We start from the raw sequence: 24,754 nt of genomic DNA, 5'->3' as shown, positions 1-24,754 counted from the left end.
TTACCTCCCTCAGATAATAATTTCTCTTTCCAACAATTTAACTTGTGTCATATTTTTTGTTTAAGTCTTGAAAAAGCTTTCTTCTTACCTTTGTCTCCCATAGGAAGCAGACCAAGGTATTTTTCGTATTGTTGGTACTGTTGAACCCCTAAAAAGCCATTATCTCTTCCTGCTTATTGATTTGGACATTTTTGCTAAATAACATTGAGGTCTTCTTTACCTTTGTCCAGATGCTCTTTCATTTTGAAATTCCCAACGTACCCCTGTAAAATCATGAAATTGTCTACCAATTTCCTTGAACAAATATGTTAGATCTCAATTATTAAGATTATGAAACGAATCAAATGCTTTAAAATAAATAATTAAACTTGCAAAACACAACGATTGGTTACGAAGGGAAACCCTTTAAAGAACTCTTTAAAGGTAAAACCCTACGGGGTAACCAAATTCAGGAAAGTCAATTTTATTATTTGAAGAACAATTACAAGCAATAATCAATTACAAAACCTTTACAATTCGACTCTCTTACTTGCCTAGACAAACGACCCGTTTGTCTTCTACCGCAGTAGCAGCCAGAACCTCTGACGATTTTCAAATGTTGACTTCCCTTCTGGAACTCCAGAGGCTGAAATCCAATCGATGTTGCTTCACACTCAAAGCACGATCACACTGAAGAAGATATGAAAAATCCCATGAAAATTCTCAAGTGAATTTTCTCTCATAAACGCTCAGAATCTCCTCTGTAAAATTCGTGGCTTGAAGTTCTTGAGAAGATACAAAACCGAATTCCTTTAAATAAAAAGTCTGAACAGAGTTCTAGTTGCAGTAGGACTCTGCTGACGGTTAGCAACAGACGCGCGTCCCGACGGACTGCTAACATTTCGCGATAACTTCTTCTGATATATACTAAACTCTGTTTCAGATTTCTTCTGGATAAGGGCAAAGCTATCAGAACTCAATTTTGACTTCAAGGCCTTATCTAAACAACACCTAAGACTTCTATATAGACTCGATATTGTTTAGATACAAATCAATACTTATTTTACATTCATCCAAAATTAATCAAATAATGATAAGATAAACCTTATCATTCATCCAAATTTAATCAAATAATGATAAGATAAACCTTATCATTTAGTCATCTGATCCTAGCCAATTTTTGCCTTTACACATTTTTTGGGGATGGGTTATTTAAACACTTTGTAGCTACATTTTGCAAGGTTAGCTTATTGAATGAATTTTCATAGTGAGTTGAATTTATCTTCTCTTGTACTTAAATGAACTTTTGAACTTATCAAAGACAAAAATCTTTGTGGCGTTCATCTTGCAATCTAGATTCTTGAAACAAGATTTCAATGAGTTTAGATCATCGGATCTAAGTTTTTTAAACAAGATTTCAACAGGTCTAGATCTCTCTTGATTTGATTATTGGCTTTTTTGGGTTGGTTTTTAAATTGTTTGTGGATTCAAAGGTTTTCAATCCCATGAGTTCATATCACATCTACAAAAAATAGGTGATTTAGCTTTGGTGCTTCATTGCAAATTTGTATTCCTTCAATCTGTTTTAATCTTTTAGCCTGTTGTAATAGGAAAATCAAACCCTCAGCACATAACAAAAATAGATAAGAGGATATGGGATCCCCTTGCGTCAATCCTTGAGATGGAAAGAGATGACCCTTTGGCACACCATTCACTAGTATAGAGAAAGAAATTGATTTGACACAAAGCATCACCAAGTTTATCCACTTTTCATCAAAACCCATTTTCTGCATAAGCTTCTAAGAACCCCTATTTCACCCTATTATATGCTTTATTCATATCCAATTTTAGGGACATAAAACCTTTTTTTCCACTTCTTTTCTACCTTAGGAAATGCACCAGCTCATAGGCCACAAGGATGTTATCTATTATTAACATTCCAGGCACAAAAGTAGTTTGTGAATTTGAAATAATGTTATGTAATATCTCCTTAAGCCTATTTGATAAGACATTTGAAATCAGTTTATATATCACATTGCATAAGTTGATGGGTTTGTAATCCGAAATCACCTCAAATTACTTCTTCTTTGGAATCAAAGTAATGAATGTGTAATTTATTTCTTATGGAAACTGACCATGGTTTAGGGCCATTAGAACTGCATCTGTTACATCTTTCCCAACAACAGACCAATACTTTTGATAGAAAATATGTGCCATTCCATTAGGTCCTGAAGCTTTAGTGGGATCCATTTGATTAAGAGCCAATAATACTTCATCTACACCAAACTCCTTGACCAAGTTCTCATTCATGTCAATGTCAATCCTACCCCTCAATTCTTTCAAAAAAATCCATCTGCCCCACCCCTACTGATGCTTTAAAAAGAGTACTGAAACACTCTAGTATTAACTGATCCCTTTCCTCATTTAGTTTCAATATTCCATTTGCATCTTTGAGTCCCTTAATAAAGTTCTTCTTTTTTCTCTGTGAAGCTTTTTTGTGAAAGAAACGCGTATTTATGTCCCATTCTTTCAACTATAGAGTTTTGGACCTTTGTCTCTACATAGTTTCCTCTCTCTCAAGCTATTTTTGCATTTCAGTTCTAGCTTCTCTATGCTCATCCCTTCTTTGGCAATATGGATCAATACTTTGCAGGAACTTCAATTTAGTTCTAGCTTTTTCAATGCCTTGTTTCACATGCCTAAGCTTTTCCCTATTCCACACTGTCAGCTTTTCTCCACATCTTTCAAGCTTCCTAAAACAGAATTCAATCCATTAGCACTTGGTTCCACCTGCCATGTAGCCTCAATAATCCTTTTACATTATGAGGATTCCACCCACATAGTCTTGAATCTGAAAATTTTATTTCCCTATCTTTGGTAACGGTCCTCTTAATGCTTTAAAATGATACGCACATGGTTTGAGTATCCTACTGTACCATATTGAACCCGAGCCATTGGATAACTTGAACACCATCTTAAGTTTGTGAGAATCCTGTCTAGCCTTTCACTAATACAATGAGTAGGCTCCCTTTTGTTACACTAGGTAAATTGGTGCCCATAATAACCTAGATCCTTTAACTCACAATCATTAAACACGGCTCTAAAGGCTTGTATCTACATTTCTGATCTCAGTTGCCTCTCATATTTCTCATTATTCTCCAAAATTTCATTGAAATCTCCCATCAATAGCTAAGCTTGGTGTTGAGCTACTTTGAGTGATCTGATTAGAGCCCAAGTCTCATGTCTTTTAGTAGCATCAGGATGTCCATATACCCCAGTGAGAAACTAATGATTAATAGCAGAATCATCAACTTTGACATGTGCATGAATATGTGAATTTGAAAAATTAAAAAATGTAAGATCCGCTTCTTTTTTCCACAGTAATGCAATGCCCCCACTCCTACCTTCACAGCTTATAGCTAAACAATTTTTAAAACCCAACCTGAATTTTAGTCTTTCCATAACCTCTGCATTCGATCTTGTTTCTTGTAAAAAAAAGACCACTAGAACTTCCCTTCTGACTAAGTCAAGAATGACATGAATACCACGTGGATTCCTAAGGCCAGGTGAATTTCAGCTTAGGAGAATCATTGATCCCGGCAAGGCGGCAAGGCTATGTAACAGCCTCTGCCACACAGCTCTGCCGATCCATTCAGTTGTGAATTTTGTTCCCCTCTTTTGTCAATGCCATTTGTTCATTTTCCTTAACCTTTTGTTTTTTAAGATGATTGCATTTTGTACTACCAGTTAGATTTCTCTTCTTACTGCTTATTCAACAAGAGATTCAGATATAATACTTGAGATAAGTGCATGCTTTTTCCATGATCTTGTTTTCTAATGTGTCTAAATGTTAGCTACATGTTGATGGGCTTGTGATTTTGATAGGACTGGATCAGTTAGGCTAGTAGGTATCTTGGGTTGATTCTCACCCGCCCCTTTATTGGCCAATCTCATAGCTGTTACCTTATTTAAAACTTCCTCACCTACCATATTCAATTTAATCACCTCAACACCTTCCTCTTGTACCACATCAGCTACCTTTAATTCTTGCTCCATTTGACTGTTATTCCCCCCTCTTCCTCTAACGTCTTCTTCCCTTTAATAACTGCATTATCATCATAATTATTCCCATGATTGTTGCCAGATTCCATGCACCTGCCATCTCAAGGGAATGAGCCCCTTGAGAGGCTCCGTCATTTGTTGCACTGCCATACCCAACCACCTTGCTGTCATGTTTTTCCACCATATTGGTTCTCCCCCTTGACTGTATATGTTGCCTTCTACCATCCATCACGTCTCATAGCCAAGAACCAATTTGAAAAGGTTCTACCCTTCTTTGATTAGCCTCTACACAAACACCTCCCTCATGCAAAATTCTTCCACACATAAAGTAGAAATGAGGCAACTTTTTATATCGTACTAGAATCTAGTACTTCATGCCATGTAGTGTAATTTTTCTTCCTCTAGTGGTTTCCAGAGATCTAACAAAACTCTTACTCTCAAGAAATTACGTCAACCCACATCATCCTCCTCCACGTCTACATGTTCAACTTCCCCTAATGAACTTCCCAATTTTTCATAACACTCCCTATTCATTCCAACCAGTGGCATATTATGTGGCAGCCTTATCAAATTGCATGGAACTCAGTTGTGTGAAACCATCGAAATGGTTTATCACAAAAAGGTGATTATCAAAGTGCCACAAACGCCTTTCTATAACACGCCCTTTATTAGCATGATTGACAAATGAAATTGTAAAGACATTGGTTCCTACTTTAGTAAACATTTTTTGTTTACTTAACCTCCATATCTTTGCCATCGCTGCTTCAAAAATGTTTTTTCCAATGGATTTGTCAATCCAAATCTTGCCAATGAGACACCTCTCACATTTACGATGAATTTCATTGGTTGCACCACTCTCCAACGCAATTTCCGTATCCTCATGTTCATTGAGTTTTAGATTCCCTATAATTCTTGTAAGTTCTCCATACTGCTATATCACACCAGCGGATAAACTAGAACTCTTACTTACACTAGCAGACTTTGGCGAAAAGGCAATAAGAAACCACCCCACCTCTATTCTCTGTAAAGAGAAAAGAGAGGAGATTCTATTGGCTGCATATTATTTATTTTAAAATATCTTTAAATGGTAATGAATTGTATTGAATTAAAAATTTTATTAAGTTTTGAAAAAGTTAAGGGAAAATATTGAATAAAAAATATTATAAAGTCAAGAAATTGTTTGAACATAATTTTTAATATTATTTTTTATTTACAATTCGAATAAATTGTATTAATTTTTTGTGTTTTGTTTATAAGTTTAAAAAATTTATATTAAGTTTGATATTTGGATATTGATTAAGTAATAATTAATTAAAATCTTAAAATTAAAACTATTTTATATCATGTTTAAAAATAAAATATTTGAAAATGAAAAATTCTACTCATTATTTTCACATCGAATTCTACACATAATTTTTTAATTTTTTTTATTAAATATATAGTGTATAGACGTTGACTAAAATAATTTAATTAATTTCAGAAAAAAAATCATAAATAATTAAAAAGAATTTTTAAAAATAAATGTAAGTATAAGGACAATGAATAGAAAAACTCTTTGAAAATATATCTTACAGTTATTATTACAGGCTGTCCCGCAAGCAAGCAAGAATGATGGAATTGTATGGTACGTTAGACAGGGACACACGTGTCACTCTTGCTGTGTGGGTCTTCTAAAGATTGGAACGTAGAGACAGCGGTAACCATACAAAAGTTAACGATCATGGCTCAGCGAATTAGAGCGCGAAGCAACACAGTGAAAACCCAGAGAGAGAGAGAAGCCTTAAACACCTCCCAATGATTTCTGTTACAGCCCCTCTCATCCTCCCCTACCGTCTTCCCCCCCTCAACCGAAACCCTAGCTTCCGAATCCGATCCTCCTCCAGCCTCCAAGAGAGAGAGCTAAGCTCGGAGCTTTACGCTTCCGCTACTTTCCCGCCAATATTGGCCGCGAAGAGGGTGGTCCTGGTGAGGCACGGCCAGAGCACTTGGAACGAAGAGGGCCGGATCCAAGGGAGTTCCGACTTCTCTGTCCTCACTAAGAAAGGTGAGGCTCAGGCCGAGACCTCCCGACAGATGCTCATCGACGACTCCTTCGATGTTTGCTTCTCCAGGTTCGATTCTCCGACTACTTTTTGGTGCTTCTTGAAACAACTATGCTTCCACTTTTTATGTCCAAGCAAGCTAACTAGAGCGTACTTGATAATGCTACTTAAATTGTACCTGAATAGCTTAATCGAGTCTTTTAGCGTTGATTAAAACAATGTGACGGTGATAAGTGTAAAGTGATATATTCGTTGTAAACACAAAGACGATTGTGTTATTCTAGTTATCGATTATAAATTTTGAAACGCGCTCATATTCTTGTACACTGTTCCTAGATGAATTTGGGCAATATTACGTGTTTGACTAACTGGTTCATTTAGCTTATAATTTGGCATTTGCAATGATTACTTGAATAAGGTGGGCTCTTTCTTTCAGCCCCTTGATACGTTCAAAAAGAACGGCTGAAATCATATGGGGGTCTCGTGAGAAGGAGATGATTACTGATTCTGATTTGAGAGAAATCGACTTGTATTCATTCCAAGTTAGTGTGTTTTCACACTTTTTCTTACTCCATTTTCTTAGTTTCGGTTGAGTTTTCTTGAGAATTAGCTAAACTTGATATTGCATTATGGTTTCTAAGTTTATCGGTGAAGTGTAGGGCCTCTTGAAGCATGAGGGGAAAGCAAAGTATGGTGCAGCTTTTCGTCAGTGGCAGGTAGATGCTGCAAATTTCAACATAGATGGTCATTATCCGGTGAGAGAGTTGTGGGCACGTGCTAGAAGCTGTTGGAATAATATACTAGCCCATGAAAGCAGGTCTGTTCTTGTGGTTGCACACAATGCTGTTAATCAGGCTCTCGTTGCAACAGCGATTGGTACTATTTCCTTTATCTTCGGAAACTTGATGCTGAAATATGCAAAGTGTGGTTTTAACAGTAGTTCATCTCTTTTTATGGAGAGCAGGTTTGGGAACAGATTATTTTAGGATTTTACTTCAGAGCAACTGTGGTGTTAGTGTGCTTGATTTTACACCGCAACCTGAGGGAGGGTCACCATTTATTTGCCTAAATCGGTTAAATCAGGTATACAACATCGTTATTGATAAGAACTGATGTGCTGCTACTCGCTCTCTCTCTCTCTCTCTCTCTCTCTCTCTCTCTCTATATATATATATATATATATAAATATATATATATTTTGTTTCATTGAAAGATAATGTTACTAAAATAAAGGTATTGCTTCTTGGTCTGAACCAACGCATGATATAAAAGGAACCATAATCTGCACAATGTTTTTGAACTAATATCCCAGATGATAAGTTTTTATGCACAGTTCTTTTGTATTTGAAAAGTGATTTGCCTCAAGGATTGTCTTGTATGCATCATGACTGGTGTTTAATATTTGCTGAATTTATGAAATTCTGGAGATTCCTTATGCTAATAGAAACATAATTCTTTTCTTATATATATATATATATTTATGTTTCTAATTCGAAGTTGTTTATTGGTGCCACAGTTTTAATTTTATGTAGTTCGTGTAACAGGTTATTCTGTATTTCCTTTAAATGCTATTGACCTACTTATGCAGACCCCCAATTCACCTATTGGAAGTTCTGGAGGCAGGAAAACCAGTAGGCGCCTCATACTTGTCTGTTATGGAGCCACACAAAGTAACATAGAAGTAAGAAGGAATGGCCAAAAGTGTCTACTTAGTTGTCTTAATCTTCTTTGATTTTAAGTGCTTGGTTTGATGTAAAACTAAATTAGCTATCCTTTTTTTTTTTTCCCCTCTGTCTGCAATATGATAAAGCTTGAAGTCTACAAAGACAGACACATATAATTCAGCCTGAGATATATGAAATAATGAATTATGGGGCTGGGAATATTAATGGATAATGCACTAGTACAAAGTCCACACACTCTTTTGTTGTAATGTATGAGTAAGACATACAATACCGATTGAGAAACTAGAAAAGCCATTTCTGCGTGAAGTGTGTAAGATTTAACTGTATAGGTTTGGATAATATCAGGAGAGATTTCGATTGCAAGTACAGAGTAAGGAGTTCCTCACTGAAACAAAAGTATGAGTGATTCATTGAGGAGAAATTTGTCAAGCCATGAAAATATGCTGGGAAATTGAATCATGTTTTGATGAGAACCCAGATCTGTACCAGGAATATCATCAAACAGAATACAAACTAGCACATGGTTAAAATAGCAATGGTCTCATGGGATATGGAGTTAAATATCCATTATTGTATGAAGCCAATTTTTCAGTTCCTTGTAAGTATTGTACTTCATATCCCCCGACCCCCTTTTCCGGGGTGAGGGGGAGGGGAGAGTGAAAATCTGCATTTGAACTTACAAATTTCAATTTTGAGTATGACTTTACCACAGACATTATATATTATTGAATTGCTCGACTGCCTCCAAAATAATTCTGTATTTATTTGGTTTTATTTCCTTGTTTTTTGATTGCTGCTGCTAGTGTTTCTAACTCTGCTTCCACAGGCTAGTGGTGCTACTTATGGGGATCTGCCATTGAACATGCTTGGAATTATACAGGTAAATCGTTTATAAGTATGCACACAATAGGTTACAAAACCTTGATCTGAGTTTCTTTAGTGGTAAATGACAGTCCCAGAAAACTGCGGAGCTACTCCTCGATTTGAAAGTGGATTCTATAATTAGCAGTCCTAAGAAAGCTTGTTCTGAGACATCCCTGGCTATCTCCAGAGTAAGTTTACTGTTTTTTTTGCTGAGTCAAAATGTAGCAAATGCTCTCTCTCTCTCTCTCTCTCTCTCTCTCTCTCTCTCTCTCTCTCTCTCTCTCATTTCGTATGGAGTGTGTATCATGGTTTTACTCCAGCTAGTCTAATTGATTGTAGGTCCAAGAAGCTGCAGATTGCTTGGGTGCTGACTGTGTTCCACGCTATGTGGAGATGAAGCAAATGGAGCACCTTGATGTTGAACGCATTCTTCAGCAACCAAATAGGGTAAATGTCTTATTTCTCGGGTCTTACTTCCTGATTGTTTGTGAAAGATCCGAAACTAATAAAATAGGAAATTTTAAAAGGCATGACTAAGATGACGCTGTGGAAATGATAGAAACAACAAGAGTTTCCTTATTAAAACTACTCAAATATAAATGCGATGATCTCAATTACTCAACATTAAAATAGGGTTTACTGCATACCTTTTATATAGGCTACATATCCTAATCCTAAGGTTACTAAAAAATCCTTAAAAAAAGCAATAAGAGAAAGTCTTGAGTTACCAGGAAAATCAAGTCCTAGGCTTGCTAGGATTAAAAAACTTGAAAATATGAAAAATCCTAATCTCACTTTGAGAGCTCAAAAGTAAAAAAAATCAAAAGAAAATAAACGAAAACTACAATGACCAGTTTCTAATTGTGCTGGCTACTTATCCTACACAAATGATTGGAATACTTGCCATTGGATTAAACAACATAGTTTATACATATCCATTCTAGTTAGTGACTAATGGCATGCATTGATATCAAATGAACTGCAATATTTGCATTCATTCTGCATATATATAAATATATATATATATATATAAATAAATATATCATGGCTGAAGCAGTACTTACCGGTCTGAACTTAAAGATTCGCTAAATGTGTTAATCCATTCAGTGCTTTATTGGCTTTGCCCATTTAATCTTTTGATCTTCTCCTGTTTTCCACAGGATGCAACCGAGGTTTCAGCTCTTCAGCCTGGTTGGTTAAATGGATTTGAAGATAGAATCACATCAGAAGTATGGCATCAATCTGAGAAGGCTTGGCAGTCTCTATTGAGTGAACTATCTGATGAATCCGAGCCAGAAAAGATACTTGTCGTAGTAGGCCACCCAGCTCTTCACATAGCGTTGATGGGGCATTGCTTAAATCTGACCAAAGAATGGATGGGATCATTTCATGTCGACGCAGGGAGCATCAGCGTTGTCGACTTTCCAGATGGGCCTACCTCGAGAGGCGTTATCCGGTGCATAAATTACACTGCCCATTTGGGTAGATGGTCGATACCCATCACAAGATCCATTATTGATGATGACGAGTTTTAACTGTAAATTTGTGTAGGTCTTGATTTAACTTTGTAAAAATTACAACCACTCCTTGCATATCAATATCAAGGTGGCTGTTAGTTATATCATGACGTATAAAAGAGAGAATTTAGTATCCAAATTCTAAATTTAGTATAACATCTTTGAAGAATCAAAAGCCAAATTAAAGAATTTAGACAATGTTTAAAAGAACATATTAATTTTTTTAATTTAGTTTTGAGTGTCTAAGTGTTTTGGGCCTATATAAAAAAAGCCCAATTAATTGACGGGGTCAGTCCAGTCCAATAAGGACGCCCATTTCAATTTACAGAGGTTTTAGCCTCAGGGGTTCGAACTTCGAAGGGAAGTGAGACTGTGTTTCAGAGAAACAAAAAATGGCAGCTTCGGTCGCTATTGGAAGATCCAATCTATTGCGTGCGATTTACAGAGCTTCAAAGTTTTCTTCCTCAGGAACAAGAAGCTTCTCAGTGCCACTACGTCCATCCAATTCCGTCCCTCGTCGGACTCCAATTCCCCCTCATCCTCTTTCTCCAAGGTACTGCTCTTTCTTCTGCATCTCTCTATTTTCTGTGATCTGAGATTTATATCTAATCCCAGTATTTTATTTCCATTGGCTTAAAAAGGTTGTTCCGACGACAACTAAGCTCTCTTCAACCCGTCCACTCCGCTGTAGCTTCCGCTTGCCTTGTCTCCAAGCTCCCCAGTGAAGTCAGCACCTCCTCCGAAGGTGATTCTGCTCTACCTCGCTCTAATATTTGTATCTTTGCGTAATCAGTTTACTGGAAGAGTCTCAAAGGAGGTTGGACTTAATTGTTCCATCGTGACTTCCACTAGTGAGCTTTAACCTCTATGATTGCTCTGCAACTTTTGTGGGTGGGAAGAATGCTGTAAAAAAATTCGGTTGGAATAATGATAGACTCACTACCCTCCTAACACCCTTTTATTACTCTTTTTATATTTTAATTTTTTTGTTTACTTAATAGTTAAGGAAGTGATTATTAGCGAAGTTGTATATATCTTTAAAATTTTTTCTTAATAATTAAGGATGTTAAAAAAATACTTAAAAGAAAATAATAAAATGAAAATAAAAATTTCAAATACACTAGAGTAGTAAAGGGGTGGTAAGAGGGTATTAATTGTATCATTATCCTTGTGTACAATCTGGTCTTAATTGATCTTTTTTGATACAAAATTACATACCATAGAATGGTGCACTTATGTGAGTGTTTAAACCGACTTAGTGAGAGGAAAAATTAGGACAGTTTATAATATTACTTCTCCAAGTTGGGTAATAATGTACCATAAATGTAAATAAGCATCTAACTCTCCAAGTGGCTCCTCTTGTCAAAAAAAAAAAAAAAAAAATTATATAAAGGTAGTGGTATCTAAATTATTCTATTTAATTTAATAGCTGCTCCTGATTATTTAAGCTGCCATAACACCTGTAGACAAGTTAGGGTTCATTGTTGCTACGTCTCCATGCATCTTTAGCTACAAAGGGGAGCGGGTTTTCAACTTGGTAAAGTCTTTGGCCTTGTAAAGGTTTTTGGCAAGGTTTTCAACTTGTTGAAGAAGAAAGTTTGCCTCCATAAAGTGCTTTACAAACATTCATCTGCTATTTGTGCATGATTAAAAGCATGAGAATGGTGGATAAAGAAAATCAGTTTGCTCCACTAAGGTATATGGAGAGCACTGCGAGGGGTCCAACATAACATGGCATCAAGACTAAATGTCTGAATCTGAAGGATAGTGATGAGCAAACATTTAGTTTGAATGTTTACATGGCATCACAAATTTATTTTATGAGTAAATTTACTTTTAGCTGGGCATGGAAAACAGTACAGACATAGGAAAGGACATCCTTAATGGAACAACAGTGATCACCTTGTTTATGCATCTGAGATGGTTTTAAAATAAAATGACGTCTGAAAAGAGATTTGAATTTACCATAGAGGGAGTAGGACCTCATGTGTGGCAAAGCCCTAAGATGATATGAAAATAGGCTGCCTGGAATACTAATTACTATTAATGAGCTGTACTTGTGACTACCTCTGTATGAATAGAGATTAGCTCTTTTCTGGTAAAGGAGTTGAAGTTTAAACAAAAACAATGCATATGTTTTATTGTAGAGTTAGGAAGCTGCATCCTGAGTAGATGGAGTGCAAGTGCATTGAAGACTATTTTCTTGAAGAAGCAGATTATATGAATTATTTGTAAATATAATGTGCTGCACTTGGAAAGGACATAATACGGTATCTTCCATGTGATTGTAACATAAAAAAGCGTGAAATTAAGGTTAGGGGATTTTCTCATGTAGTTGTCTGCAAAGCATCTGTTTGCTGCTTTGAATTTCAAGGAAAACAAAGATGGATATTGTTTGGATTTGAGAAATTAAAGTTTTGCATAAGTAAGCTGAAACATGACGAGTCTCAGTTGAATGGAACTCTATTGTTTTCGATCTTGCAGTGTAAAAAGTTACAGCCATGATTTCTGTTTCTTTCACTGATGTATTTGAGGGAAATAAATGCTTAAAATTTTCAAATGAATCTTAAGAAGGAAGCCAGTACAATTTTCTTTTTCTCTCCTTGCACACTCCGAGAGCCAAACAGCATTGAAAAGCATGATGAAGTAAGAAAAAATCTCTCAAATGCCCAGATAATCAAACAAAACAAAGTAAACACAACGCAATGCCATGTAGCAATGATGAATCATCTTCAGAAAAAATAAATAATAAAGGAACATATGATTCTCAGAACAAATAGTTATCATTTTATTAAGTAGGATGGATGCCTTTTATCTCAAAAGAAAAAAGGGCAATGCTGAATGTATTTATTAAAGCGGGCTTAGAAAACGTGTCTTTATCTTTTCTCTGTAAAATTATTTGAACAGGAGCAAAGTTTAAATGGGTGGGAACTAGGAACTCAAAGGGGTAAAAGCTTGGATTTTTTTTTTTCTTTGGGGGTTGGGGGGCGCGGCGGTGAGTTTTTTCTGTATCCCTTGTTCCCTCTCCCCCTTCAATTGGAAAAGGGATATGTATCTTTTAAACTTTCTGTATCTATATTAAATTTTTATATTTTTAGGTCTGGTGGAAGATATTGATTGTTACTATTAGAAGCAAATTTGTATTGTAACATTTGCTTTCTTCTCCCTTCATGACAGGTCAATTTGTGAACTACCTCAGTCCAATTTAGAACTGAGTGAATGGCAAGATCAAGAATTTGTTCCAACTTTTGTCGTTGACCGATTAGTTCTTCTCATAAGTTGGAGTTCGAATTTTGCTATCTTAATTGCTTAACAATGCTTTTAACTTTCTTTTACGAAATAGCAACCCGTTGATGATCTATTTCTTTAGATTCTCCTACTTTTGATAAACTTGATTTAACTTTGATGAGTGAATCTATGTTTTCCTGTTGTTTTCGATTATTACCACATGAATCATTTTTGGAAGGCAATCAATCAAAATTTGGAATTTGTTCTTGATGGAAGATGCTAATATGCTGTTTCAAGCTATACATAATGACAAGAATTTTGCAAGTAAATTGAAAATATCCCCTACTTAGCCAAAAAAAAAAAAAGGAAACAGGAAAATATTTTTATATTTCCTATTCGAGGAAAGAAAAACTTGAGCATTAGAATTTTTGAATGGCTATGGTGTATTAGAGTGAATCAAATAAGACATATTTGGATGTATTTGCGCTTTTGAACCTAAAATGTCCGCCAGACAGTTTGAGCATCCACTGATCAATGGTGACTTTGTCGTGTTGTTTCTTTTATTTTGGTTTTGTACCTGATTCATTGCTTGCTTTTATTATATGGCTGGCTTTGCTAGTTATTAGGGAAATCAATTCGCAACTTTTCTTTCGCTAGCTTTTAATAGGTAAATTCACAGCCATGATTTTTTTCGTGGTTTAGATCGTTTGGGATTTCGCAAGGGTCCAAAACTTTAGTTGTCGAAGTCGAGAGAGTGTTCGCTTTTCAAAAAAACTAAAGAGGAACTGTGGATTTTTTTGTGTACGTCTTTCACCAAATTTGAACCATAATTTGACTTGGAATTCAATTTAATTTGTGAGGTTATTTTTATGTAATTTATTTATAGTTAAAGTATTTCTCTTTTATCTTTTGTGTGCATGCACAATTCAATTTGTGAAGTTATTTTTATGTAATTTATTTATAATTAAAATATTTCTCTTTATTTTTTGTGTGCGCGCACACAAAATAGATAGGAAACTGATGCAAGAAAGAAAATGGACATTAGAGGGTCATTTTTCAACAACTAATTTGAGTTTTCACTCAACAACTTCCAAGAAGGCAAAAAAACTCATGATGCTCGTTGTATTCATGACTAGATAGATCATTTTATCATGGCCGTGTAGGACACTGCATTATATATTAAATTGGAAGACCAAGACAGCACATGCTATACTGATGAGATGTCATACTTTTCATTTGATAAATGGTTCTACCGGACAAAGTTTATTAAAAGGTAAATTAGGAGATGGATATTATTCATTTTTTGGGTGAATTTTCTTGTCATCATCGGTTGCAGTGTTGATTTGACAGTTTAAAAGATTATAAAAAGTTGGAAAAACTAACTGTTTATGATGACCATTTTAGAAGTTAATGTTGACTACTCTTCCATTGGCTTAACACTATTGATGATCAACGTATTCCCTTGAACCCGTTAATTGGAGATACTGGTTTTGCTTTCCTAAGGGTTTATGCCATTCAATCCATCAGACTCTGCATTTATAGGTTTAACTCATTTTATAAAATTCGATTTAATAAAAAAGAGTTATTTATCATTTATAAATATGTTAAAAACCTTATCCACAGTAAACGCGAATTTATTTCTCAAGAGAGAGAAGGCAACATCTGCAATGAAACTCAACACAGACTGAAAGCAGAAACGCCATGATCATACACTGCCTTTTACTCATAATGGAAGATTGTTTAGCTTTCATCACAACTATACAGGAAATGAGTTTGAATTGACAGTAATTAGATGAAATTATGATTCAAAACAGTAGCCACACTTATTTTGTTTGCTCTGCAGGCTGCAGCTCTCTCTCTCTCTCTCTCTCTCTCTCTGAAATCACTCACATCAGCATGCAGTTAGTTGAGATCTAAACGAAAATAGGCAGGGCACTTTCTATCCTTTTCTAATCATTTTTTTTTTCTAATCTTATCCCGCCAACTCGTCTTTTTTTTTTTGATATTATCAATGCCTGCAGTTTTTTATTTTAAAAAAAGAAAACAGTACTTGTCTAGAAATTCTTTACTGTTCATTTTTAAAAACAAATACAAACACATTCGATTATTGGTGAGATTCACCCAGATGATGATATTTCCCACCGGGTTATGATAGTTGCAGGAAATTCATGAGCTGCAGCTAGCGGGCCAAGTTCTCTTTCTCCTCCACTTTCCTTCTTCATATCATGCAAAAGTTTCTAAGAAGACTAATTTCTCAAGAGTCTACTGGGCATATGAAGAGAAAATCCCTTCGATTTTATGCGTATTTTGAGGGTGACTTTTGTTTATAAAAAGATGTATGTTTTGTTTGGTTGGTGAGATAATGTAAGACAAAAAAGAAGAGAAGAAATTCCTTCTAGGATTCCCTTTTCTTTTGCGTGGTTGGTTGCACATATCATGTGTTTTAGGTAAGTGACGGGGAAGGCTTTTGTGATTACATATATAGCTTTATCTTTTTTCTAATATTATCATAAAAGAAAAAGGCAAAGGGGAAAGTTTGGAATCCAATCTGTCTTCTAGGTGACCAGGTGAAGAATAAGGTTGAGTGGCAGTTTGAACGATCACAAAAATATGGAAAATATGTGATTCATGTTGATCATTGCTTAATCACAACGTATCATCTCCATCTATTAAGTCTATGGGGCTAGCAACATTTTTGTTTTTATGTGTGATACTGATAGGGCTAGCTATAGATCGAGCAGTAGATTTGGGAAGTAAAAGATTACCTACAGGTGGAGGACCGGAAGAGGCTGCCCCGGTCCCTCTTTGCCCAGAAAATGGCCATGAAAGGAGCAGGTGATCAAATTGTTTCTTGAGAAGAGAAATATTATAGATATAAAGAGGTTTTACGAAAATAAATTTACAAACTAACATATTTTTATATAATATATTAAATCTATTTTATAATAAAAATAATTTTATAATTTATCGTAACATGTTAAGTTATGTTTATTTGTAAATTTACTTTAATGAAATTTTTTTGTGATTAAAATATTTTTCTTGATGAGAAATGTTACAATCACAAAGAACTCACAAACTGATGTGTTTTTATATGATACGTTAGATTTATTTTATAATAAAAATAATTTTATAATCTAATGTACCATATCAAGTCATATCAATTTGTAAGTTTATTTTGATAAAAATTTTCTGTGACTAAAATATTTCTCTTGAGTATAAATGTCACAATTGCAAATAGGTGCTACAAAAGTACTAAACTCACAAACTGATGTGTCTTTATATGATATGTTAGATCTATTTTATAATAAGAATAGTTTTATAATTTAACACATCATATCAAAACATCTAAATTTATAAGTTTAAATTTTTCTATGATTAAAATATTTCTCTTGAGAAATAAGTTTCTAAAGTCAAGAGAGAGAAAGCAGACAGCTAGTGGGCTGATGCTTCTTCTTCTTCTTGTTCTTTTTACAGTGCATGTAAGATGGGGATGAAAAAAGAATTCAAAGTAAGCTAGCTGGACCAACGAGACAATCCGAAGACCGCGGGCACTTTGTTGGCACAAAGCAGACAAAACAAACTATGATTCAGGTTAAAGTAGTCTCCATTTCAACATCATAAACGTTAAATGACAAGAGGAAAAGGTCAGGGAAGAGAAAATCAATGTTTTCAGAATGATCTTTCATAAATGCAACATAAGTACTGTACATTACTACTAGTCCAATCCAGAAACTGAAAATTTGCAGTTATAGTCCTCCTCGATCTTCTTCCTATACACATGTTCAGCCTCCATGGAAAGGACTTGTGTACTTTTGGGCAACACGCCCCAGGACAAGAACATTCGGGGGTCCACTGCCCTGGAAGCATCTCCCTTCATTCTAGGTCTAAATAAATTGCAGTCCAATGGTAATTAATGATCCTCTTTAGCTGTAAATTGTCACAGATTCATCCATCTCCTATCTTGTCCTCATGATTGGAATCTTGTTTCACCACTCCCTCACTTCTCATTTAATGTATCTGTCATGAGCATTTAACGGTAACTTTGTACCTCCATGTGCTAATGTACAGGCATTTGTCTCTCTCCACTCTTGAATTCTCATCCACTTCCTAAGACTTTTTTAGATAATTTATTTTCTGTACATTAATTTTTTTTCCCCATCTGTGAATTCATTTTCAGAGGGACTGTTGCCAGTTGGTTGTTGACCCAGAACTTTAACAAATGAGTACGCAAACATGTTGGTTTTAAATGTTCTTTTTCTTCCCCCAACTGCAACCACATGATCACTTTTATATTAAAGGGTGTAACAAAGTAGACTAGTACAAATTAAATAGTCACATTCCTTTGCTGCAATTCTTATTTATTTTTATTGAGAGCGGAAAATAAGGGCTAAAAAAAAGACAAAAAATATCTAGAGAAAGCTGTGAGTACCTCACATATAATGTGTATATATATATGCCTAGCTAGCTTTAAATCAAAGTTGTGTTGGGGAGTAGGAGTTGGTGGGTCTACAATGCTCCAAATTAAATTTATGGGGCCAACATCACTATCATAATCAGTATCTCAATGCCCCTATCATCTCAAGTAGATATATAGGGATTAAAATAAATAAATAAAAATTCATGCAACAAAATTTATCTGATCGCATAAAAGCAAGGTGTCCAGGCAAGTTATCCATGCAATTGATTGACCTATTATGTAAGAAAAATGATAGTTATAATTATGAGTGTACAAGTGTCGTATAATTATTTTTAAAAAAATAAATAAATATTAGATCAATATGAAAATAAATTATTTTTTTAATCATAGACTCTACTATTTTTCGAAGTGAATACATGATACTTGTGTACTCTATAACTGTATATAATATTACTTTATATATAATTCTATTTTTATATAATATAAAAAAATACACAAAAATTCCTTCAAATAACAACCCAATTTGAATCCTCCTAAAGTATCAATTTTGATAATGAACTCCTCAAGGCTCAAACTAACAATTACAATGGCTTGAGCAAGCAGCCTTCCTGTCCTCTAGGGATTGAGGGGAAATTATGTTTTTTAAGTTTTGTGGGTTTTAAAGTTTTTTCTAATATTAGAGTTTTGTGCATTTTATTTTATTGTTTGGTGTTCTACTATTTAAAACTTTAAATGAAACAACAATATTTTCGTTTTTATTTACTTAATTTATTTTCTTTGATCTATTAATAATCTATACGATTTATTGTTTTTTTTTAATTACTAGCTTGGAATTATATGAAAAATAGAAGGGGAATTATACTTTTAACTACTTAATTCAACTATTACTAGTCAATAAAAAAAAAAAAAACCCTTAAACTATGATATATTTTATAATAGGCTACCATGCTACGGGGACCGCTGCATTTGCTCGCTGCCAATGACCGCTAATGCATTTGTATTTTTTAATTAATATTAAAAAAACACACAGTATCGGACAATATAATATTTTCCTTTATAACATGGCTCATAATTTGAAAACGTAATATGTAATTAGGGATGGACCAACGATTTTTAATCATAGAGATTAGTGAAAGGATGAATACCATTAGAGATAATGCAGTATGCCGCATGCTGTATCATGCCTGTCGTATTGTTTTTAAAGAAGAATAATTCTACTTAACATATCACACATCACACATCACACATTGACTCTTTTAATTTTTTTTTTCTTTTTTTCTATCTCATAACAATTATGTGGTGTGTAGATCATGATGAGTAAAACAACTAGATTAATTTAGTAAGAATAAAATAAAATAAAAAAATTTAAAATATGTAAGGTATTGTCTAATGTGAAATGATGAGTGTTATCCCTATTTAAAGAAACACCTTTCCAATAAGGGAAAATTTGAAAAAATAATTTAAACCTTCTACAAATTGACAAAAAAAAAAAAAAAAAAAACCCAAAATATGAAAATAAAAATAAAAATTCTAAAACAAAAACAAAATCATAGAGATAAGCGAAAGGATGAATGCTGTTAGAGATAATGCCGCATGCCGCATGCCCATCTTTTAATTTTTTTCTCTTTTTCTCGTAACAATTATGTGGTGTATAGATCATGATGAGTAGAACAACTCGATTAATTTAGTAAGAATAAAATAAAATAAAATAATTTAAAATATGTAAGGTATTGTCTAATGTGAAATGATGAGTATTATCACTATTTAAAGAAACACCTTTACAATAAGGGAAAAATTGAAAAAATAATTTAAACCTTCTACAAATTGACAAAAAAAAAAAAAAGAATTCTAAAAGAAAAACAAAATTTAGAATTGAAATCAATCAAGAGGGGCCGACAACCCTTCAAAGGAAGGTTGGAGGGCGGGGACCGACCTCTAACACCTTAACTAATTGAGATGGAACCGGCCGGATCGAGGTCCCATATCCCTTATGAGTTTGGAACCAATAATCGACAAAGGGAGGGGGAGATCGAGCCCCACCCTCTCGGCCACCTCCCTTCATAATGTGAAAAGAGTTATAACAAACTATAATAACTATCTTAACTATCATGTTGATAACTGTCTTTATCATATTAACTATCATATATATCTTAACGAGAGTGTAAATTACAACGTATCTTTTGATTAATTTGTAAACAAGTGACGTACAAATGTTGATAATTATTTAGAGCTCATGACTTTGCAAAAAAATAAAATAAAATAGTGGAATTTTAGGGGATCGAATTAAATATAATTTTTTTTCCAAAGTATGATAAATATTTATTTAAATAATTAAATCACATAAATATATAGTATCTTAAATTAATTGATTTTTCAGAAATTATAGTAGACACCGTAAATTAAATTACATTATTATTGGGTGTAATGTATATAGCCACCCATAACCCAAGTGACAACACAACACAATAAAAAGACCAAAATAGCATTTTGGTCTTTTTATTAATTAAATAGTACCATTGTTACCAGAAAATTTTAAGCTTATCGTTTAGATGACCCTCTTGAATGTGGTGTCGTGTGATTTATTTTAAAAAAAAAACATTCAAAACAAAAGAGAGTTTGAAAATATAAGAAGGAAAGAGATTGAAACCTTGCTAAGTTTTTTCTACCACATTTGTATTTGTATTTATTTATTTTAAAAAATCATGTGTCACTACATACTGGTGTCACACCAAGAAGGCCATTTGAGCGATAAGTTTCATATGGTCAAATAACATTATTCTTAATTAAAAATTTTAAAATACCATGCTTAGAAAATTTTAGTTTTTAAGTTAAAAATAGTATATTTTTAAATGAAATGGAGAGATCGTAATTAATAAATTATTCTATAGTCAACTGTCATAATGAAGTGTAGTAGTGAGGCCAATAGAAAATAAAAACCTGTAGATCTATTTATTTATTATTAACTTATATATTTACGTTGCACAGAGTTTGGAAGATTAATGAATAATAGTAATAATAATAATTTAAAGTTAAACACAATTAAACAAAAAAACAAAGCATTTATATATAACTTCTTTCCCATTAATTACTAATTAACAGAATGCAAGGAAATGAAAAGGTAAAGATGATGATAATGACACAAATGGTACTGCTGCAAACCAGACCAGGTCTAACTTTAATTTCCTTTTTTATGCCTTTTTAATTTCATTTTTTCACTTTCCATATATATTATATATATACATGTGTGTGTATATATATATATATGTATGTATATATATTCACCTATCATGATATCAACTGGCACAAGTGATTTTTAAAGGAAGAAAAGAAAAGGAAGGAAAGCTTGAAGATTTCTGCTTCTCTCTCTCCTCTCAAAAGCTGCAGGCAGGGTTGCAACGCGTGAGAGAATCATATTCATTACCCATGGTCCTGTCAGGGACCTGGATCTCCATGCCTGCCTTCCATTTTTTTAACCTCCAGCTGAGCTTCCTCTTTTGAAAAGAGAAAAAAAAGGGCAAAAATTAAAGAACCAAAGACAGTTCAAGAGCACCAAAAAACCTTGTCAAACCTGCAAACCAAAAGAGAAAAGAACTATTTCTCCAAACCTCCAGATCTGTCTGTCTCTCTGTCCCCAGATTTATTTTATTTTTCTTTTTCTTTACAATGAGAGACATAGTTTCTTGTTTCAGCGAAAACGCAGTAAGCGTGTCTCTTCCTTCATGTTCTAGCTACTCAAACACAGCCAGCACCAATCCAAGCCTAACCCCATCGGTGCAAAACTCTGTCACCTGTGTTTACAAAATCTCCCTCTCCACCCAAAAGCAAATCTTGATCACAGTCACTTGGTGCGGGAACCATTCTTCTCAGGGCTTAAGTATAAGCTTTGGCGATGACCCTTCAAGTACCCCACCCTTCAGACTCAACACGAATTCACGGTTATTCAGGAAGAAGAAAGGGAGCAAATTAATGGAATCCGATAATTCAAGCATCGAGGTTTTCTGGGATCTCTCCAATGCCAAGTATAGCGCAGGACCTGAACCTGTTGATGGCTTCTATGTGCTGGTCATGGTTGATTCAGAAATCGGCCTTATTCTCGGAGACATGGCGGAAGAAGCTGTCGCTAAGAAATTCAAGACGAGTTCCGTTGCAAAAGTCTCTCTCATTTCCCGGAGGGAGCATTGCTCCGGCAATACTCTTTATTCAACCAAGGCTCAGTTTTGCGATACCGGCATTGCACACGAGATTTTGATCAGATGCAGCGGAGAAAGTGAAGGGCCAAAGTCGCCTGTTTTATCGGTATGTATCGACAAGAAGACGGTGATTCGAGTAAGGAGGCTTCAATGGAATTTCAGAGGAAACCAGACGATTTTTGTGGACAATTTGCCGGTTGATCTGATGTGGGATGTGCATGATTGGTTCTTCAGACCTGCATCAGGAAGTAGTAGTACTGGATATGCAGTGTTCATGTTCAGGACGAGAAGTGGTTTGGATAGCAGGCTGTGGTTGGAGGAGAAGTTGGTGCAGAAAGAACAAGACAAGGTTGAATTCTCCTTGTTGATCTATGCTTGTAAGAGCCAATAAATTAAGAAATTTACTTGCTTTTGTTCATTCATGGTCTTTGATTTTTATGTTTTTTTTTTCCTTTACCTTTCTTCTTGAAAGGAATCGATACTTCATTCTTTTGATCGCATGAGAAACCAGCTGAAATGTAGTTGCAGAAGTATGTCATGAATTTCATAAGGAAGAATTAGCTTCTCTCTCTCTCTCTCTCTCCCCTCCTCAACAACTAGAAAATTTGTGAATTGGGTTTGTATGTAAAGGAGGAAAAAGAAGATGGGGAAGAAGAGTTTTTGAGGATTAATTTTGAAAGATATCAAGAAGATTTGCTCAAATGGTACTGATTTTGAAAGATGCCAATATTGGAGATTGCTTTTAGCCTAAAAGCTAAAATAAAAATGAGAACCTTTGACAATGATCGGTTGATTTTGAATCAGAAAAGACAATATCGATGGGATTCACTATTTTTTGGCCTTTTAGCCTTAAAAGAGAGCGTCTCTTGTTAGGTTGTCTTCTTGCTTGGAAAATAGTTTTCTTTGCAAACATATATGAACATGACAAGCCAATATGGCATTCATTATCTGAAAATTAATGTTTTGGGGTTCATCTAGAAGTACAAGTTAACTAATTACCTAATTTTGGCCGTGGAGACCGAATCAAATTAATATTGCTCCCATTTATATATAATTTTCTTTATTGGCTACTAAACCTTAATTTATATACTCTTTTGATTTTGATTCATAAACCAAGATTTCGTTACACGAGGAGTCATCCTTATATAGGTTTTAATTAAAAGTAATGTTAAATACAGTCTTAAAGTATGCAAATCTTATACACTCATTTCAGAAAAAATGGGATTTACTATTAAAAAATCAATTTTTTATAATTGGGTTTAGATTTATCTAATTTTTAAAAGGAATGTGCATAGTTTTTACCAATCATTTCCCTTTAATTATTCGATAAAGCTAACTTATAAGAGCTGAATATATAATAGACTAATTAATTAATGTACGTCCGCTTGTCTAATTTCATGAGAATAATTCAATTTTCATGCATGTAAGTTATAAGGCCAATTCCTAAAGATTCCATTTTATAATTTCTTATGAGAAAAAGCTGCCTACCCTTCACGTTTGTATTATTAACATTATCACTACTGAATAAATATGTTTAAGACTATATAATATGTATTTTAAATAATTGCACTTAATTCATATATTTTTTAATTTTATGCTTTTCAAATATTGTGTATTTCCAAGTTAACAATGCTATTCTTCATTTAAGACTGTTTTATCTCCGGTCAGACTAATTGATGATATGATACTTTGTTTCATATAATATTAGCTTAGCCACTTAAGATATATCATGTAGCGCTAGCTAGCAAATGCAAGTAAGAAAGGAAAAATGTTGGATGAAGTATATTTGATTAATAAAATGTCAATTTAAAGGAATTTCATGCATATTCATGAATCCAAAAGAATTCTAGATTTAATAAATATCAAGACTGAAATATTAGAAAGTAAAATAACTAGATTTTCTTTTTTCATAAAGGGATACTTATTTAAACATAATTTGCAAACCCCATAAGTGATCTACTCGATCTGATTTTCAACGGGGCCGGTTTTGGAATCCTAACCTCATGATCTATCGCTTCACTCAAGAACAAATTCATCCACTCCACTATATATAAGTACTCCAACAATAGCTTTGATAAACTCACTAGAGCAATGAAAGAACGATCTAAGCTGGCAGGCTAGCTAATAAGCACATGAGTAATGCTATATACAGTTTAAGGATATACAAGTCCTACATATATACTCATTTTAAAAAAAAGTGGGATCCATCATTTAAAAAATAATTTTTTAATATAGGTCTTATATTTATCTACTTTTTTCAAATTGAGTACATGAGACATACACATTTTAGGATTGTAAATATCATTTCCATTTCCTCCGTAATTTCTAATTAGTTTCAACCAAGACTTTCTCAAATATATTTATAACCCAATGAGACTAAATTTTATCATTAAATATGTGAACACAAAATTCTTATATTAAGAATTTGAAATTCTCAAACTATAAAGTACTATATAACTTCAAAGCAAATCAATGAAAATGCTAGGAAATCACAAAAATAAATTATTTTCAGAAAGCCTTTTATATAATTAGGCAGTATGAATCTGATTAATTGACGAAGTCCGATCCCTAGCTTGAATTCGTGTCGAATGGATAGAAGATTGGATAGATCAAAGTTGTACCATTTTACTACTATTCACTACCAAAGAATGTTTCCATTTCCTCGTCTCTCGCAGTCAACTCTGTCCAAAGAACCCCTACTGTACGTTCACGGCCCCCTTTTGTCTTCACAAAATCATTACCATCCCACAACCAAAAACCAATGATGGTG

General features: G+C 34.0%; 2 protein-coding genes across 3 annotated transcripts; both read left to right on the top strand.

Moving 5' to 3' along the window:
- The first annotated feature begins 5,741 nt into the window (after nt 1-5,741).
- LOC122292347 (probable 2-carboxy-D-arabinitol-1-phosphatase) lies at nt 5,742-13,593 on the top strand. Of its 2 annotated transcripts, none has more exons than XM_043100647.1 (11): nt 5,742-6,152; nt 6,520-6,625; nt 6,743-6,959; nt 7,048-7,166; nt 7,672-7,764; nt 8,595-8,648; nt 8,722-8,820; nt 8,972-9,079; nt 9,793-10,702; nt 10,791-10,894; nt 13,327-13,593. In XM_043100647.1, exons 1-9 carry the CDS (start codon nt 5,836-5,838, stop codon nt 10,165-10,167), a joined length of 1,488 nt encoding a protein of 495 aa, XP_042956581.1. In that variant the 5' UTR covers nt 5,742-5,835; the 3' UTR covers nt 10,168-10,702; nt 10,791-10,894; nt 13,327-13,593. The 2 variants fall into 2 exon arrangements, with proteins under 2 accessions (XP_042956581.1, XP_042956580.1); XM_043100646.1 differs by having other exon boundaries at nt 6,502-6,625.
- Nucleotides 13,594-21,092: 7,499 nt separating this feature from the next.
- On the top strand, nt 21,093-22,402 carry LOC122291338. The gene has a single exon (XM_043099018.1). The coding sequence runs from the start codon at nt 21,458-21,460 to the stop codon at nt 22,373-22,375; it is 918 nt and encodes a 305-aa protein (XP_042954952.1). The 5' UTR covers nt 21,093-21,457; the 3' UTR covers nt 22,376-22,402.
- Nucleotides 22,403-24,754: the final 2,352 nt, after the last annotated feature.

The sequence above is a fragment of the Carya illinoinensis genome, chromosome 13 (assembly GCF_018687715.1).
Source record: "Carya illinoinensis cultivar Pawnee chromosome 13, C.illinoinensisPawnee_v1, whole genome shotgun sequence".
Taxonomy (NCBI): Eukaryota; Viridiplantae; Streptophyta; class Magnoliopsida; order Fagales; family Juglandaceae; genus Carya; species Carya illinoinensis.
This window is presented reverse-complemented; position numbering and strand designations above follow the sequence as displayed.

Coding starts and splice junctions, on each gene's coding strand:
- LOC122292347 (XM_043100646.1), top strand. CDS start 5,836: ATGATTTCTGTTACAGCCCCTCTCATCCTCCCCTACCGTCTTCCCCCC. Junction 7,765..8,594: donor CCACACAAAGTAACATAGAA/GTAAGAAGGAAT, acceptor CTGCTTCCACAG/GCTAGTGGTGCTACTTATGG. Junction 9,080..9,792: donor TTCTTCAGCAACCAAATAGG/GTAAATGTCTTA, acceptor TGTTTTCCACAG/GATGCAACCGAGGTTTCAGC.
- LOC122291338 (XM_043099018.1), top strand. CDS start 21,458: ATGAGAGACATAGTTTCTTGTTTCAGCGAAAACGCAGTAAGCGTGTCT.